General features: G+C 34.9%; 1 protein-coding gene across 1 annotated transcript in view; it reads left to right on the top strand.

The window, feature by feature from the left end:
• LOC150109476 (dual specificity calcium/calmodulin-dependent 3',5'-cyclic nucleotide phosphodiesterase 1A-like) overlaps positions 1–18,796 on the top strand; it is a 279,797-nt gene extending 261,001 nt beyond the window's left edge. The window contains exons 11-17 of the mRNA XM_090408516.1: positions 208–333; positions 7,997–8,101; positions 8,271–8,391; positions 12,342–12,423; positions 14,429–14,572; positions 16,049–16,282; positions 16,834–18,796. Of these exons, the coding sequence (XP_090264642.1) occupies positions 208–333; positions 7,997–8,101; positions 8,271–8,391; positions 12,342–12,423; positions 14,429–14,572; positions 16,049–16,282; positions 16,834–16,913 (892 nt within the window). The 3' untranslated portion in view covers positions 16,914–18,796. The remainder of the gene's footprint in view (positions 1–207; positions 334–7,996; positions 8,102–8,270; positions 8,392–12,341; positions 12,424–14,428; positions 14,573–16,048; positions 16,283–16,833) is intronic.
• The last annotated feature ends 771 nt before the right edge of the window (positions 18,797–19,567 follow it).

Raw genomic sequence — 19,567 nt, 5'->3', positions numbered from 1 at the left:
ATATAAATTCAACTGTATCAGATTTGTGCTGCCATCTATCGGATGTTAACAGCACTGATTAAAAATAATTATGTATTCAGAATGCATTAATTACAGCAATGCTTAATGCAAATTTGGTCATTTTTTTCCCCTTTCCTATGTTTTAATTTAAAAAAAATAAACATATTTGATGTTTTTTAATATGTTATTTCAAAAATGTTATTTCAGTTCGGAAACAGCTCTGTTATACAACGATAGAGCTGTTTTGGAGAACTACCATACAAGTGCAGCTTTTCGCTTAATGAGAGACGAAGACTACAACATCATAGCAAACCTCAGCAAGGAAGAGTATCGGTAATGTTATTTTTAGCAAGAATTATTTTAAACTTGTCTTTGATAATCACTACTTCTGTATATGATCATATATGCAGTATTTATCTGTCTGGAAAAAACATCGATTGTTGTTGCCTTTTTTGATTTCGTTCGTTACTATGGCAGGACAAGAAACAAGAAAAAAATATATATATAAACTGTTGCGCCTCTTCTGGATTTCTGCCTTTATTACCATGGCAACTAAAACATACCGGTACTTGTTGATTGCACTGTCCCCATAGTAACCAAAAACTTATTTAATACAATACTTAATAGAAATACCAATTTAACAATGACAGATGTGCATATAATCTAAGAACATAAGCTCATCCGGGATATAAAATATAAGGAATTACAGAAATCAATGAACAACGCATAATTAATAGCGCAGTGCACAAAAATATTGGCAAGAATAATATATATGGGAGAAAAGATATATAAACATATGTACGCACGAAATAAAAACACTAATTAATTGATTATTTTGCATTTGTTCATTTCTCATTTTATACTCTTATTCTAAAGAAATTTTCAATATGCTTATAAAAATTTAAGTATTTATTCTCTAATCAGCTTTCTGTATGTGTTCATGTTGGTCTCGTTTCGTATTAATAGACATAGTGTTTATGTATTATTTCTTTTTGTGCTTTTGGAATTTAAGCCCGGTTTTCTGCAGAAGTATTTTTTCTAATGCTTACGTACTGAATTATCAGACTTTAGGAAGAGTAGTATCCTGTAAATATATAATTATCTAAGTGGTAAGATGTTTAATAGGGTATATTTGGCGTTCACTGTAATGTCTCTATATTTAATGTTGGTTTAAATGCTTATTAATTTATTTTGTAAAGAGATTTGGTGTTAGTGTGGTGTGATATGTTCCTCCCCATGTACCGTGCTGTCTGTATAACAGTCTGTATCCAGGCGAAATATAATGTCCTTAACATTGTCAGAGTTAAGAATCTTTTTAAAATAGAAGACTGGAGATAGCAAAAATCTCACTTTGTTGCATAAGTCTGTAACATGTGATTTTCAGCTTAAGTTGCTGTCGATTTTTAATCCTAAGTATTCACGTTTTCTATCTGGACGCAGTTACACTTTAGATTACTTTTACAATTCAAATTATGTAGAAATATACGGATGAAAAAAATTGGTTTTGATTACATGTGTATTTCTGAGTTTAAAAATTATAAATTTTGTTTTTTCAGCGTTGAGAGTAAGTTTATTCGCATAAAACCAATTTGTCACTATTTTCAAATCTGTGTTGACCACATTGTGCATTACACTTACAGAATTTGCAGTGAATATCATCTGCAAAGGACTTTATAACTGTAAGTCACAGAAGTCGTTATATGTAAACCAGTGGCGGCCGGTGATTTACAAGAAAACTTTTTTTCTTAATCAGTAACGAATTTATTAATAAATAAATTTACATATTAAAAATTTCTTTATTAAAAATATTTCATCCCCACCACGAACAAACACCAATAATAAAAGTTTCGTATCAATAGCAATGACAAGCGCAAACGAATATTGCCGTTAGATCGCAGTGCATTTGTTTCGTGTAACGATAATTGAGAAAATATAATTCTTTTCATATTTTAAACAGTGACACTCGTCATAATTCAGCCTTGTATCTATAATAAATAAATAATTTCATGTTATTTTAACAAAAAAAAATAAGATTGACAAAAAATAGTTCACCACGAACACGCACCAATAATAAACGTTTCATATCTCACAGAAATAACGCGCGCAAGCATGATACACTGCCCAAGCGGCAGTGTATCATGTTTGCGTGTCATTTGATTAGATCGCAGTGCATTTGTTTCGTAATCTAAAGCGTTAAGCTCACAATTCCAATTATTAACTATTCAATCAATATCAAAACATAAGCTGTAACCTTTAACACGTTGTGTTGCATTTATATAATGCTGTAAGCATTGTTATTATTTATAAACACAGACAAAATTTAATTTTTTCATTTTTTCCTTGGGGGTGCTGCAGTGTCGCAGTGCTTTTGTACGAGCCACCACTGATGTAAATTATAAATAATACTTGTCCAGTTCGGGGAGCAACTCAATTTAGCTGTATGAAATTGCTATAGCTTTTTATATTTTTTACTGCTTGTGATCTAGACGTTAAATAACTTTTAAACCAGTTATGAGCACAGCCAATAATTCCCATAGTATCCAGTTTTTTTTTAAATAAAGTATCATGGAATGCTGTGTCAAAAGCTGTTAATGTTGATTTATTTTAAAATATCTTTGTTTGTTTGGAGACAGATGTGATGTCATGCATCACGTCTCATTGGTGGTACATAATTATAATCTCCAACTAACCAAAGTTAAGCATTAAAGGCATCATGTAATACTTTCTTTTAATTTCTTTCTTTCTTTTTTTTCGCGACGACGAACATTCACTGCAACGTTATTTTCTCTCATGCGAGGAGCATCTAAAAAGTGGTTTTAAACAAAAAATGAATGAGGTGGGCTGTCTCATAGAGAGGGAAGCATCCCTGCTCATAAAACAGACAAACCGGCCAGAGAATACGTAAAATACATAGACAAACATAATGTTGTTGTCTTCCAAGAGAGAGAGGGGGGGGGGGAATGAAGGTCACATGATAAAGCACCTCCCTCTGCATTTCACTATAATTTATGACATGATCCGAATTTCATTTTTATTGACATCCCCGCCCACAAAGCGGCGGAAGTCATGGGTCGCTACTACTGCGGACGAGTAAGAGTTAGATCATCTGAAAAAAAAAAAAAAAGAGGCGGCATAGTGGGTGATGAAAATCATCTGCCAATATATTTAATTTAATAATGAACTGTTGTTGCATGAAGAATGCAATATTTCAGTCTATTTCCTTCCTAGAGCTGTATTTGCTATGCGTACCGATGTTTGTTGTTGTTGTGTTAGTATCGTTATTATTTCCGTTTTCCACCAGATCCACGAAGGTAACATCGGTACGAATTCTACGAATTATCAAATCCCTATTGGGTACTAAAGTAAAGGCAGCGCTATAAATAATGCGTTTGGGGAAGAGTTTTTGTTCTGATGGAGAAACGAAACAGCTGGAGAAAAATTTCCTCAAAAGAAAAAAAAATCGATCAGTTAGTACTGAAGATTTAAAAAAATAATAATATAAACAGTAGTAGATGAGGTGAGTGATGATACAACGCCTTTCGTATAAATGGATAGATTGAGGTAGAGAACATGCATCAAAACTATTTACTTCTGTTATTTTCTATTGATCATTGTAGTCCCTAAAAAATAGGAAAAAAAATATTTGAAGAATATGCTCACTTTAAAATATCACCGCAGGGAGGAAATGATCACAGAGACCGCAAATCCCGCACAACTTTTTTTCCTTACCCTCCCTCAGCGACAACGCATCCCTTAAGTTAAAAAAAATCCTTCCCCGCAGTTTCTTAACCTGTGGACCATCAGACCTGAAACGTCTGCTTAATAATAAAAAGGGGCCCGGGAAAGTTAAATATAAATAGTAACGACATTGAATCTTCGTCTACAAACGAAGATATCGTCAGCTAAGGCATCTTTAAGCAACTTTTTTGATGCCTGCTTTATTTATTAAAAACCAGAAACTAAATTTGGAAGGAAATTTTTAAATGCATTTTCAAATTAAAAATGGCATAGTCGATCAGTAATTGATAAACAACATAGACGATAAAAATTCTGTAAATGAAAGTGCTTCAAGCCACAGCCTGCCAAAGAAAAAAATATTTTTTTCCTTACTTTTTTTTTTTAATTTTCAAATATTCTTTATGTTTTTGATCGTTATTAATGGTGATCACAGATTTCTTATTTCTTATTCTACACGAACATGTAGGAAGACTGTTGGGACAATTCCATAATTTTGCGTATAAGGGATTGCCCAAAGACCAATTAGTTATAATGCTTTAAAACACAAACCCCTCATTTAGAAGTTTAAAGTGCACATAAACTCTGTTTAAATACAATAATAATAATTATAATTATCCGTGGTACTTAGAGTCCTTAAAAGCCTACGCGATCTACCAAGATTTATAAATTATATATATACAATTTATAATAAAGATTATAAATATAATTAACTTTTAAATGACACTCCTTAAGCTGTTTAGCAATATCAAGGAAAACTTCGTACAGTTAAAATAAATTACTTTACCGTAACTTACTGACTAGTGAATAGCACTTTTTTTTTTTTTTTTTGCGGTGGGTTAAAGAAAATGATTTCATACTATTCTTCACACGGTTGATGAATGATTAGAAGTTAAAAGAACAGGAGGCTGGCTTGGTTGGTCGAGTGGTTAGCGTATCCGCTCTCCAGCCAAAAGACCGCGGGTTCGAATCCCGGCAGTGGGCTGAATGTGTGTAATTGTTTGTGGAAATACTAGGGGTTAGCGGTAGATTGCGATGTTGTAGTCGGTGGAGTTAGAGCTGTAGAGTAGGCGCCCTCTCTCGATGAGCCTTTGGACTCCCTGGAGGTGTCACGTAATAATAGCTAAAATTAGAACTATTTTGGTATTCTAATTATCAGAATTATACTCCTCCTAGAGTATTATTCTCTTTAACATGTCTTCCACATGTATATTTTTATGTTCGGTACTCCTTCCCCAAGGCCTAATCCCATTGGGGGGGGGGGGGGGATGAAAAGAATAAATAATCCATTATTAATAAAATTTTAATATAAAATAAAATCCCACACACACATATATATATATGTGGGGGGGGGGAGTCTTCCCTGCATACAAAGTAGGATAACAGCACTGTAGTGCTGTTCACTGCGAGCTTTGAATGGTAAAAATGGTTCATATTCACGATGCCAGGAGTACTTCATATCGAAATCTAGTGAAGTCAGCTCGGTTTGGTATAGTTGGAATTATTGACAAAGCAACTAAGGCTGGTATGTCTCCGTCCAATGTTTTTTTGATGTTTATTAAGTGTGTTCTTATGGTCCGTTTGTTTGCTTGTTTTGTGGAATAGAAAATCCTCGGTTTTTTTTGGGAGGGGGGTTACTCTTCCACCTCCGTATGACAAATTCGTCAGAGGCTTCCAATGGGAGATTTGTTCCTCCGAAACCACGGGAAACTGTTTTAACGTTATTTATAAGTTCACTTTTCTCCGGTTAGATTTCAATTTAATTCATCTTCCACCCAAATGTAGAGTGATGAAAATTAAAATATCCCTGTTTAAGGCCTTGTGGAGCACCATCCAGTAATCCAAGGCTGCAAAACTTTTCAGGAATATATTGTGCGTCATGCGGAAGCGATGCCTAAGGAAAAAAAAAAAAAAAGTAGTTCCAAAATTCACCACCAGGGATGTTGTAAACACCAAATGCATGCAATTTGCATATCATGCAACTCGACAGGTGCAGAAGGGTTTCAAAAGATGCACACGGGATTTTTCCCTTCATTTTGGTTGTTAATACCGTCCACAGTGATGACACTAATCTTTCCCCAACTTGCTTTGCTCGTGAAGCTTCACTATCTAAACAATTGCAATACTGTTGCTACACTCCACGAATTTAGTTGCCTGAACAAATGTCGACGAGGTCCACTATCTCCATGTGCTCTGCGACGAATAATTAATCATTTTGAAGAAACGGGGTCGTCGGGAGTTAGACCTGGCAGAGATCGCAAACCAATCAGTTCAAAACAAGTAAATGAAGTTGCTTCTGCCGTTGTGGAGCAGACAATGGATAACTGCCTGGGTTCCCGCAGTGCACATGCTGTATCAGATGGATGTGCCGTACACGACTGTCTGGAAAAATTCTATATAAGATTCTGCATTTCTACACATCCAAGATAACCCTGACACAGGAGTTGCGCCCGCAGGACTTTGAAAGTCGATTGAAATTCGCTTTAACATTTCTTCCTCGAGTTGAATTAGATTTTGTAGGGAGATGAGGCTTACTTTCGCCTGAACTGTGAATCCCCACAATTTCTGGTTGTGAGCTATGCAAAACCCACATGCAATCCGACAAATCCCTTTGCATTCACCCAAAGTTACTGTCTGGTACATTTGTTGTGCCACAGTTACAGCAGCACTTGTGCATAGATTCAATCAATTTCATGCAGGATACAGCTCCCTCCACTCAATCTGTACAGTAGTTTCTTCGAGTACATTTCATGGAAGGTAGAGCGATCAATCATGTGTTTTCCATTGCATGGCTGTCCCATTCACTTGATCTAACCCCTGTGATCTCTGGCTCTGGAGATTTCTCAAAGAGAGGGTTTATCGGGATCATTCTGATAACTTGCCAGCGCTGAAAAACAGCATAACATAGCATATGCGCAACATCAGTCCCAACCAGCTGTGTTCTGCCGTTGAACACACTGTCTAAAGGATGCAGTTTGTGGCATACGGGGAAGGGCAGTGCATTGAAACAGCCCGTGAATGCATAATGGAAGTGAATAAAACTTTTATTTATACTTGTGTCGCTTTTCTCCTTATACGCACAGAAAAATTAATACGCCTACATTCGCTACATCACACAGCGCCCCTGATGTTAAATTTTGGAACTACGTTTCTTTGTTTTTTTCTCAGATGTCATTTCCTCATGACGCACAATGTATTCTTGCAATGTATCGTCGCAGTATTTGGATCGGTGGGTGGCGCTCCATAAGGCCTTGTACTTTGACTACCCCTGTACATTAATAAACATCCGTAGTATAATTCGAACTTACAGCCTGTTGGTTAGAGAGAAAAGGCGATACCACCACTCGGCCCACCAGGCTGACAAAAAGTTTTCCCTAAACAGATCTAAGTTTTCTGAGGGTCCCAAATGACATTCTTCTAAACTATCATTATGCGGCATGTGGAACTTGCTTCGCATTTTTCCCACGACTTAAACGATGGCTGAAGGAATGAATTTTTGCCCTTTTATGAATGATGTTTTTGAGTGGATTTTTAAGAGCACTTTCTGCAGATATCAAACCACTTTTCTTTACCTCTCTCTTTAAACATATTCATTGCCGTGTATCTAATTTGTAGATGCTTCTAACCAGCCACGAAGAGGAGGTCAGCCGAGGACGTGGAGCGATCGAAGCTGGGAAATGGTGAACAAAAACCGAGCAGGCGAACTACCCCCGGTCGGTTGAAATACAATTAAAAAAACCTTTGTGTTACGTTTGTTATGCTAAACTAATAAACACAGAATAAAATATTTTTTCATCGATACTACAAGTACAAAGATTTAATTTATAAGTTTAAATTTATATTTAAAGAAATGCTAATGAAACATTTGGTATTTATTTCATCTTGTAATGTTTATTATTATTTTTTTTTTTTTTGGACATTTTAAGACATAATGAAAGCGTTTTCTGATATTTTACAATTTGAAAGGCAGTTGTTTCATTCAATGTCAATTATTGTAAAATTATTGATTAATTTACAATGTTTTTTTTAATAAAATAAGCTTCATTGAACTGTTATAGTTTTCAAACTCAATCCAAAAGCATTTGTTTGGTAACTCATTGTTGCTATTTTGCTTCTATTTTATATATTATATACGTCAATGGATTGCTTTTGGAATTATTAACCAAAGAAAACGTTTCTTTCTTGACAAAATATTGGATGCCATTACGTATGAAATACTATTTCATATTTTTATTTTATTTTATTTATTTTTTTAATATAGGGAATTCCGTGCCCTGGTGATAGAAATGGTCCTTGCTACTGACATGTCTTCTCACTTTCAACAAATCAAGTCAATGAAAACACTTCTAAGTCATTCCGAATTTAGGTGAATATTATGGGGGGGAAATGTTTATTCCATATCAGAAAAATGTATCGTTTTTATAGAATTAAAGAGCCCTTATTTTTTCCGAGTCGGAAACTAAAAGCGATTCAGTATAAATATGAAACCCAATCGGAGATTTTAAATGTACTCTCACCAGTATTTTTCTTTACAGTATAGATAAAGCAAAAGCTCTCTCAATGGTTCTTCACTGCTGCGACATCAGTCACCCAAGCAAACAGTGGGATCTTCACTTCCGGTGGACTCAACTACTCATGGAAGAGTTCTTCCAGCAAGTAAGTGGTTTTTCGACTTCCTTCTGTTTTTTTTTCCTTATTTTTCTTCTTTGTTTTCTAAGTAAACCAAAACATTTAAACGATACTGAATTAATAACCTAGATAAATTGCAAATATTGCAGTAATTTAAATAAAAACTAAAAAAAAAGTTGTTTATTTATGTAACCAAGGTAGAAAAGAATAACAAATTATTGTGATAAACTACCTCCATACATATTCGATCTTTGTGTGTGTGTGTGTGTTAAATGCATCTAAGCGACGTCTGTCCTTCACTTACTTTTGTTTTAAAAAAGCCGAAAACAAGAAGATTAATCGGAAATTGGGTAAATTATACATGAGAAAAACAAATTATAAAAATAAAAATGATAATAATTCAATTATAAATATCCTAATATTCTGGGATTGGTGCTTACTAATCACGTTCCTATTTAATTAATACCAAATAACAACTTTAACAACCTAACAGAATCCATATACTGGTTGACAAAGGATCTACGAGTATAATCTATTAATAAGTAAATAAATAATATTCTTCTGAAGATTTACTTACTAATCAGAAATATGAGCATGGTATGCTCACATTTCTTCCGTGCTATTTAAATATTGGACTGTGAACATTTAAAGCCTGACAACAACAAATAAAGTGATGTTTCTTGATGCCACATGTGTTGAATTAATCAATGGCAAAGCGACGCTAATCATTCTTTTTTGTTTTATGAGTCCCACAAAAGATTGTAGACTATAGTGCATTAGTGTTAGTACAGTGGGTGTTTGTGAGATAAGGATTACATAATCTGGAAGCCCTGCTTTAAAGATCAAACACGGGACTTTTGTTACGTCAAAAGTCCAATAATCAGGGGCGTGATCTCACACCATCAAATTCATCTCCCTCTTAGAGACACTCCGAAACAAGCGTGTCCATTTGACTGTGAGGAGTATTGCCTAACAAAATCCTTCATACTAATTCGCCCTACTCTCTTGACGTACGCGATTTGTGACCGTGACCTCATCGCTGAAATTAAAGAATTTCTTTGCGACAGGACTTTTATTCACAAGGAAGACAATGTTATCCGTATGGCCAGTGATTATATTAAGCTACTCATATAATTACTTTCACCTCAAGTTTCGTATATTCATTCAGAGCAACGGTCCTGAAACGGCGTGGAGCATCTCGTAAGAGGACGAGTGGAGATGATATTGTAGCGTGCATTTTCTTGGAAGAGTAGCAGTTTCTCATCTAAAAAAAAAAAACATTTTTTCTTTTACAATAGCATTTCATATTTAGACTATTATGCTTTTTAAGATTACGTGTTGCGTACATCTGATACGTAAATATTAAAGTAGAACTCTTCTAGCACGTTTGTTTTCAGCACATTTTGAATCAAGCTTATAATATTAATCACGGAACTTCTCAACATCAAAAAAGATAACCTCATAAATATAGAGTGATATTTTAAAGTAAAAAAGAAATTTAATTAAATATGGAATTGTTTCGCTCGCAACAAAGTATCCAAAAATGCAACAGAGCACGCATTTGTGTTGTGGTGCGTGGTGCACAGTTTAAGAGGCGCTACTCTAAAATGAATAGAAGAAAGTCACTAATAAACTGCGTATGTATGTGAAAAGAAAAGAGAATATTGAAGAGAAGAATCTCAGCATTACTCAAAGGATTTTTAAGTTAAACAAACTTAAATGGAAGATTTTTATGGTGAGGTGTTCAACTGTCAAGAGCTACACGAGTTTCTCTGAACTTTTCCAAGACATGTAAGATTATTCACTTGGATCGGCAAGGATAAAATTTCGTGCCATTGATCTTACGACTTGGAGAGGTGTCTTGTAAGCTGTGCAGATAACAACGGTTAATTTATTTCTTTATAAGTGCATAAAAAATGGAGACGAAGGCAATAAAATAATCACTCAACAACAAAGATGGTGTTTTCATTTTTTTAGGAAAATATTGGCTAATTACATGATTGAAACCAGCGAGAGACACACGAGAGAGTAGGATTATTTTGAACTGACCACGGAGTAGATAATAATAAGGACTCATAAGAAGAGTATTCTGTCTCTCAGTTACATGTATTCATCAATTGGCTGGTCTGTTTTTCAGGAAGAAAATCTGAAATTCAAAGGAGAAATAAAATATTGCTGTCTTCGTACGGGACCAGTTAACTCATATTCAGCTTTTCAGCTGAATATGAGTTAGCTGGTCCCGGGATTCAAATCTATGCCTTTTCAGCGTGTACTCTGGAGATGTTGAGGAAAGAAGAGTCTAAAAAAAGTTTTATATCTAATTAGCGTTAGTGTTTGGGGACATCTTTAGGTGTATTTTGTAAAACTTGTAAGCATCTATAAAATTCTTTTTGTTCCTCGGTCCGTACGTAGGATATTCTAAGACTGGCTGCACAGATGCTATTTAAATTTAATCTTTGGAACCCTTACAACAGTTTGTTCAACCGCTTCAATTTTGTTAATTCAAACTATTTTGGGACAGAGGCGAAAACCATATATCTAAATTACCTATTGCAATAACTGCACTATTTATTCTGTTACACAACCAAAAATATACGACAATGCTATAAATTTAAATCTGTAAGTCAAAAGAATGACTGCAAGCAATACATTTTACAAGATAATGAATGCCTACTTACCTTTTCGAGTATTATTTTAATAGGGATACTGGAAGAGTGGCAATATTTGACTGAGTAAAGTTCCAAGAAGAGAAGTTTAACCTTGACTAGAAATCCGGATAGTTTCGAAGGTTAGCGTATGTGCAAAGCAAAAAAAAAATTTCTGAGAAACAGAATGTCTTGGAAGGTGTAGTGAGAAATCACTCGACAACTTTTATCCCGAAAAGTTTGGTATTTTTTTTTTACTTTCTTCATTTTGGTTAAACAAGGCACTAAAGGCGATATAAACAAGGGATGAATCTGATGTAATAGGAGAAAAAAAATACTTTTTACACAAAGTTGTTCAAAAAAGAAAAGAAGTGGAAATGAGTCACAGTAGTGTTATGTTTTTAAATGAATTCTTTAGGATAAAGTCTGAAAGTAGAAAATGATAACCCTGTAGCCTAATTTTAAACAATAAATAATAACAAAAAATCTCCTCTCAAAGGGTTCTGCTGTTTACTCTCACTACTGTTGAATCTCCATCAGTGAACAGCAGTGTGTTAAGCAGCAGAATTATTTGCTAGATCGGGAAGTTTCCTAAATCTGTAATATCTTAGTCTCTTTCTCTCTCTCTCTCTCTCTCTCACACGCACGCACGCACGCACGCACACACGCATATTCTTCCTATGATCTATTTCCTCTCTAATTTCTCCCATCGTCTCTGAAATTACGTCCTTCTATAATTACTGGTAAATTAATATCACATATTAATTGGCTGTTCTGATATAAAGCGATTTTAATTAATGTAGCTGAAGGAACACACAAACTTAGTTCTATTTCCATTGATTAATTATCTTGCTAGCGTCACATGACTTGGAAGTCTACCGGATTCAGTGATAAATGATTATAAGTAAGAGTTGGACCGACAGAAAGCCCTTGAAAACATCTGTTTATTCATCCTAGTAGATTCGCATCCATCACTAGCACTCTTCGCATGATAAATAACCACTCTTTACCCCATTACAAATCTTTCCGTGGCAATCACGTGATCATTATCTGTCCTTCGCCTTGAACTACTGCATTTCCCCATTGATCAATCATTTATGATTCATTAATTATTCACAAAATCATCAACAAGTTATCTTCTGATGATTGCGAAAACTTCAATGGACAGAAGTATGCCCCCCCCACACACACCCCACCCTGTGAAACTCGCTTTCCCGCAAGATCCGTGTAAGGCCTGCGTTTACCATCGCTTAGTAAATCGTTATTACATTGTCGGTTGAATTCGTTGGCTACGAAATTGCGTTGTGACGTTATTTTGTTTTATTTTCGCAGGGTGACAAGGAACAAGAACTGGGTTTGCCGTATTCTCCTCTGTGTGACAGGAACACGACGCTCGTTGCCGAGTCCCAAATAGGTAAGAAATGAAGGTGCATTTTTCTATCCCTTCTTCGGTAGCAAAAGTTTATAACAAAGTCTCAAGACTGTCTCGAATATTATTTTGAGGATATTAAATGTCATTCTCTGCTGATTTTTTACACTTTATAGTATTCCATCAAGTACTGAAAGCCATTAAAATATCGTTAGATATTCGTCCATAGATTAATTTATTTAAATACAAGTAGCTGTGGTTTATGGATTTATAAACTTCAACTATGAATGTTTATTTGTAGTGCGTCTGTTAAAAAATCATTTTGCTTACACTGAAGGAACAGGAAAAGAAAGACGAAGTTAAAATGTCAAGAATACAGCAGAGATGGGGACGGACAGAAAGAGATGAAGTGAAGACAAAAAAATGAAATTTTAAAAAGAGTGTTTTATTTACTAAGTTAAAATTAAATTATTAAAAGAAATTCCGATTATTCTGAAATAATTTTAATGTTGTTGCGGCATCTGATCAAGTTAGGTGCATAGGCTTATTGAGTACATCCCCATTATGTGATCTCTCTTCTTCCTCTGCAACTAGTTCGCAAGTTTTCTCTACGTCGTTTTACTTGTGAATTTGAACGGATCTTTATCTTGGAATTCTACAGTTAATGCTGGGATTCTATCAAGGCTTGAATAACACTTCTTACCTTCTTACAGTTCATTACAAATACAGTTCAGTGTTTTTTCGAATTAGAAAGCGGAATGTAGTGCATTAATTCTACACTGCGCTCATCTTTCTCATTTGACAAGTTTTGCACGACACAAATAAAAAAATCCAGAATATCTACGATTACAACTCTGAATTCTGACTTTCAAATTATTCTTCAATGAGATTCTGACAACATTATTGATTGCAGTGCTAGTAAAATTCAACTCTGTCTTATTTCTCACCAAAAAAGAAATCCAACATAAATCTTGCCGATTTATGTTGGACAACGCCCATACTGTGAACTAGATGAGATTTCTCCTCTTGGATTTATCTAATCTTCTCTCTTAGAATGAACACATTACAAATATTGCCAGTTTAGCATCCATGAAACTGAAGTTTTCTCTTTTACTTAATTCGTTTCTTTACCTCTGAATCAGTAACGCTATAAAAATCGCAGATCCCTCCACACCATTGAATCCTATCTCACATTGGGAGGGTATCTTCAAGATGCCTAAAAATCCTTTAATATTGGTTGAATAATTAGCAATCTCTCGTCATTTGGCTCTACTCCAGTTCGGATTCTGCTACCTGCACTTTCTACAGATGAATTCATGGTCACTGCTCATCGAGTGCCGTAGCTAGAGCTTTTTCCGCCTGGGGCGGTCTCTGAATTTGCGCCTCTCTCAATACACACCAAAAATCGTACAAAAAGTCAAAACGACATATAGGGAAATAAATTAAATTAAAACAGCTAAATTAAATTAAAACACTCTGTTTATTTTTGAAGTAAAATTTTAATTTCAACATTCTAAAATGTTATTTTTCTTGCTTTTCAGTTAGCAAAATCGTCGAAGTTTATTTCATCTCTCAGTTGCTGTTCTATAGACATTATGGCCAGATTTCTTAAACGCCAAGTGCCACCCGGGGAGGACCGCCCCCTCCCTCCTCCCAACTAGGCCCCTGTGCTCATCAGAAGTGTCATCGGAAATTCTCCCACGCCTTTAAATTTATTGAAGACACTGCGCGGAACAAATGTTATTCTCTTGTGCTGTCCTTGGGAATATATCCTCAGGTCTTCAAATCTAATGTTAACAAGTTTCGTTTTTTTCCCCTCATAGTACTGTTCGTTCACATGTACTACGGGATAAATAATCTCCTGTGTGAGGGAATAATAATAATCGTTATAAATGCTGTCTATACTGATATTACGTAATTAGTTATATCGGTTCATATATCTCTATCCATCAGTTCAATGTCAGCAATAAAGTTTCCTTTTTATGCCTTACCATATAAAATTCGCCAAAGAATGCAATGCAGAACTCACCATTTTCCCTTTTTTGCGTAGGATTTATCGACTTCATTGTAGCTCCCAGTATGGAAGTTTGTGGAGATCTACTGGACAAGATTCAACGCCATCTACAAGGACCTCGGTCTACTCCATTACAAGAAGCCATATCAGAAGAGAATTTCGACAGTTCACGATCTCCAGGTAATAATAGTAATAAAGAATTAACTTTTACATATCAGTACATTGCAGGTAGTAAACAATTTGACCACTTTCTATAATAACACAAAGCTCTTCGACATAAGATGAAAATGTTTTTGTTTGTCTGAGAAAATATGCACAGGAAACATAAATGTCTTTCTCCTGGGAAAGCAATGCAAAACTACTTCGTTGAACTATCTAAATGAAATAAACAAACATCGAAGTATTCCCATGAACAATACAGAAATATCTTTACCAAAATTATTTCGTGCCTCCGTAAACTTTCACTTCTGAAAAACAAATAATTAAAAAAAAAAAAAGGGACAACTCCACACCGAAAGAAATGGTGTGAAATAGATCTCATCATTTTCATGCTTTCGGAAGGTGATGCGTAATAAAATCAGTTTCCTTATCGTCCATGACACTATCTTATGGCCAATATCTGAAAAACAGCTTTGAGTTGTTTAGCGAAATGTGCATATCAAAGAGCAAACGTACGTGCTAAAATATTTCCTGTTTAATGTTCTCTCTCTCTCTCTCTCTTAATCCAAAGAATTCGGTATATTTTAACTTTTCTAGTCACTTTGAAATTGCGGTGCGAATATTTGTGGTTTAAGCTAGATTCGAAGTCTGTCGAAAGTAGAACCTACTGTTACTATGAGAATCTTATGTTTATTTAAATGCGTCTTAGTCATTCAAACAAACAAAATTGTTTCATTTTATATAACTGCTGAATACGATAGAAACGTCAAACAATCCCAGGATGGCAATAAAGTCAAGTTTGAATAAAAGATATCAGCAACATAGGACTGTCCAAGTTGGCAACATTAATGATTTTACATTTACTGATGTTGTTTTATAACACACATCTAGTACCAAGAAGTTGTTTGGGTGTTGAACAAACGAGCTCTCAAGCACGCACGCACGCACGCACGCACGCACGCACGCACACACACACACACACACACACACACACACACACACACACACACACACACACACACACACACACACACACACACACACACACACACACACACACACACGTGAGCGCGCTCAGTATCTGACATATGTAACCTCTGGAACTCTCTATATTATAATGTACTTAATGCCTTTCTCGAACTCCGCAGTTCAGTGTAGCAACAAACACTACAATGGCTTTAGTAATAATGAGGTTTCTCCAATCTAAACAAGAATTCGAAATTTAACAGCGATCCCAAATTCCAAATTTCATTAAAATCTGTCCTCAAAAAATAATTAACTCATTAATAATAAATAATGTTTCACGGATTCCTGCTGTCCAGATTATGGGGAGGATGCTATTATTACAAATTACTGTTATCTGATATTTCACAATATGAAACTGAGAACAGTTGCGATCCTCACATCATTCGAAAGCTTTCGATGCCTAATTCAGTATTTATTTGGATGCTCTTATGATAATTTTTAAATGATGACGATGGTTTCTATCTTCTCCAGATTCCAAATCACGCATCAGATCTCTTTCGGCACTGCAGCCAACTAGTGGGGAAGACAATGGCTCGGAGGCAAACAGCGAGACTCCCAAGTGTTCAGCCAGTAGCGCTCCGTCATCTCCAAGGTCGCCATATTCCTCTTCTAGCTCGAGGTCGGGAAGTCGTGCCGAAGTGAAGAGACCATGGGTGGCCTGTCTAGAGGAGAACAAGGCCAAATGGCATGAGAGATCTAGTAGAGGTAAGAATCTCGCAAAGGTTAATGCAAGACAAGAATTGTTTCTTATCATCATATATTAATAAAGTTGAGAAAACATTTGTCACGTGGCTAACTTGTTGTGAAAAAGATATAAATTAATTGTGCAAACAATTTCTTCTTTTTCTTCTTTTTTTTTTTTTTGCATGAAAGAGAACGACTCATATCTTTGCAAACTATGAAAAAAAAAAAAAAAAAAAAACTAGGATATTATAAATTACAAATTAAGAATAACTTAGAGTATAAATTTCCTTTTCTTTGTACTTCAAAAACCTAACATATTTCTCTAAGTTTATTTTTATTTTTTATTTAAAATTTTCCAAACTCTGAAAACTGTTCCAAGGCAGTTCCTTCCTGAGGTCAAAAGTTTAGGAAAATTGGCTTAGGATCAAAGATCTGTTACTCACAAGGGGAATTTCTCATAATATTAGTACTGAAGCATAATATTTTAAATTACTGTGGAGCTTGTTATTAAATACTGAAACAGTTCACTTTTAATCAATGAAAAATATAACCCGTTTTTTCCCCCTTTCCAGATGCTGAATTTCGGTCTCAGATACCTCAGTCGTCTAAAGAAAGTGCTGTCAGCGATGCGACTAATGGAACTGAACAGTAGAGCCTATTTAAATGTGAGCGGGTTCCACGAAAGGATCTCTGCATACCTTGTAGTATGAACAAAGCCATAAACAGCAACCGGGATTGTCCTGTTATATAGTGATGTCTAGGCACGATGTATATTTTTATAGTATAATGAACAAAGAATGTATAAACTTCTGGTGATCTTTCGAAAGATGGAAAAAAAAAAGAGGCTTTCCTGTTGCTATAGCAACCATATTAGATTTTCTCTATGGGAACAGTTTTATCGGGAATCCGTTAGCTCATGTAGTGATTTCAAGAGCCGATGTTAAAGAAAAGTGTCTTGCAGAACTACACGCCCTCTAGTAGAGCCTATGGACAACATAAAAACCAGCTACATTCCTATTTGTTTACGTCCTCCGGTTAGTTTCCAGTGAGTTTTTAAATTATTATCGTACAACCCACCAAAAAGACCAAATATATATATATATATATAACTTCCCTTCAAAGCATCCCTTGTCAAAAAAAGAAAAAAAGAATTCTATGACAAACGCCAATTTCAAGACTGTGTTCATTCTTATTTTGTTTTGTTTTTCTGTATCCTCTTCAACCTAATGAAATACCTGGATGTCGCAGAGATTTAGTCCGTACAGATCATTTGACTGATCTACAAACAGTGTATATAAGGTGTTGTGTTTAAAGTACAAGTCAGACACAAACTGCTGATATTCTAGCAATGTATTTAAATGTGTGAAGGGTTTACCGGTGCCTGAGTAGAAAAAAATGCAAGTATGGGGAAATATTTAATACTGTATTTAAAGTATTCTGTGACATCCTTCCTCACTTACCAGAAGTGCTAAAATTGTTTTTTTCTCTTTCTCTTAATCTATGTATTTTCCCAGCCAATAGTCTCCCTGAACTTCCATTTTTGATTCTCAAAGTCACCGTATATATATAACCGTGCTAAATTCCTCTCACGCTTTCACTTTAAGTTGTATCTGTAGATTAACTGTTAATTTCGAACTTTTTTTCTAACGTGTAAATACTTGTATACTACGCTCTCCTTATTGTTTTTTTTTTTTACTTATTGAATTCCAGAAGCCTATTTACATTGATACTTTATATAAAATTAATAGCATGCGACTTAAAAAAAAATCTTTCATTTTCCACATATTATAGTGATCCAAAAGACAAAAACCTGCATATTTTCTTGAACGTGAAATTGAGAACTGTGGTCGTATGAACGGCGAAGTGCGTGTCCGTTGTTATGACAACGAATGCGACTTCTGATTTTTTTCCCTTCTAATAACGCTGAATACCAAAAATAAATAACTTTAAAACTCAATATATTTTCCTCGTTTTCAATTTAAAATAAACTACTACTAGCATAAACTGATATTGCTTAGGGACTACTATGTAACACTAGTCTCTAAGCAATATGCGCGTGTGGTATTTACTTATGCCCATTACAAATAATATAAATAAAGATTATTCAAATTAAGTGGATATTGAATCCAACATTATCTCAAAGCAGAATAGAGAAACTACAAGAGTTTCGTGCAAATATATAGAAACTATAAAGGTTTCGGCGGATCCAAGCATACCGAAAGCTTTCATGACAGGGGCAACTCGTAGTAAAGGTGGAGCAAGCTCCGATCACTATCCTTAGTTTTTTCCATAATGTAAAACACATCTCCTAGCGCACATGTATGATGTTATACATTATGGTGAGGGGCCACTACCCAGACCGGTTTCGACTTTTTTGAGGTCTCGTCGGTGGGAGCCAGACCCAGATATAAATGTAAATACTCAGGGTGTAGTGATGCAGAACTTATATACTTTACCATACGAGTTGCCAAAAAAAGGTGTCACATCACAAAAGGCACCAAGAATTACTGAAATAAGAGAGCCAAAAGGCTTCACTTCGGCGATGCACAATTATTCAAATTAAGTGGATGATCCACTTAATTTGAATAATTGTGCATCGCCGAAGTGAAGCCTTTTGGCTCTCTTATTTCAGTAATAAATAAAGATAATGCATAATCAAATATGTAAGTAGGGAAATGTATTTAAAATCCATATAATAAAATTATTATTTTAAAATCGGAAACTGATTAAAGTAATAAATATATTTTAATGAAAAAGAAAAATATTTTTAAATAATAAAATATTTTGAAAACTGTATTTTGATTGCTAAATATAAATCCGCAACAAATACAATAGTAACACCATAATTATTAAAAAAAAAGAACTATCGACAAGCGCTAATATATTAATTAAATATATTTTTAAAATAATAAAAATACCAAAAAGCATTTAAATTTACCATTTCAAAACAAAACGAAAAATATTGAAAGCAACAAGATAAATTTACTTTAATCGCTCCCAGAAAGACTGTACTTTTATACGTAGAAAAATTCGGTAATATTATTCCAGTGTAAACTGACTTCTGGAAAGCCCACAAAACAAAGTAACTCCAATTACTGTCATCACTTATGTGGTAACAGCAAGGATTGTCCTCGGAAATTTCCTTGTGCCTTCCCCAGGTGACGCTTTCGTGGTGGCTTCTTTAGTCCACTGCTTTTCAGTGGCGAGACACCTTTATAGCAATTGTACTATCTAGTTCGTCCAAGCACTTATCAATCCACCACTTCAATGCTGTAGCTGGAACTTGGGAACATTTCTATGCTTAGA

The sequence above is a fragment of the Typopeltis vanoorti genome, chromosome 2 (assembly GCF_054136105.1).
Source record: "Typopeltis vanoorti isolate ZY-2024b chromosome 2, IOZ_Tvanoo_1.0, whole genome shotgun sequence".
In the NCBI taxonomy this organism is placed as follows: domain Eukaryota; kingdom Metazoa; phylum Arthropoda; class Arachnida; order Uropygi; family Thelyphonidae; genus Typopeltis; species Typopeltis vanoorti.
The sequence above is the reverse complement of the archived record's forward strand: the minus strand, read 5'-3'. Positions and strand labels throughout refer to the sequence as shown.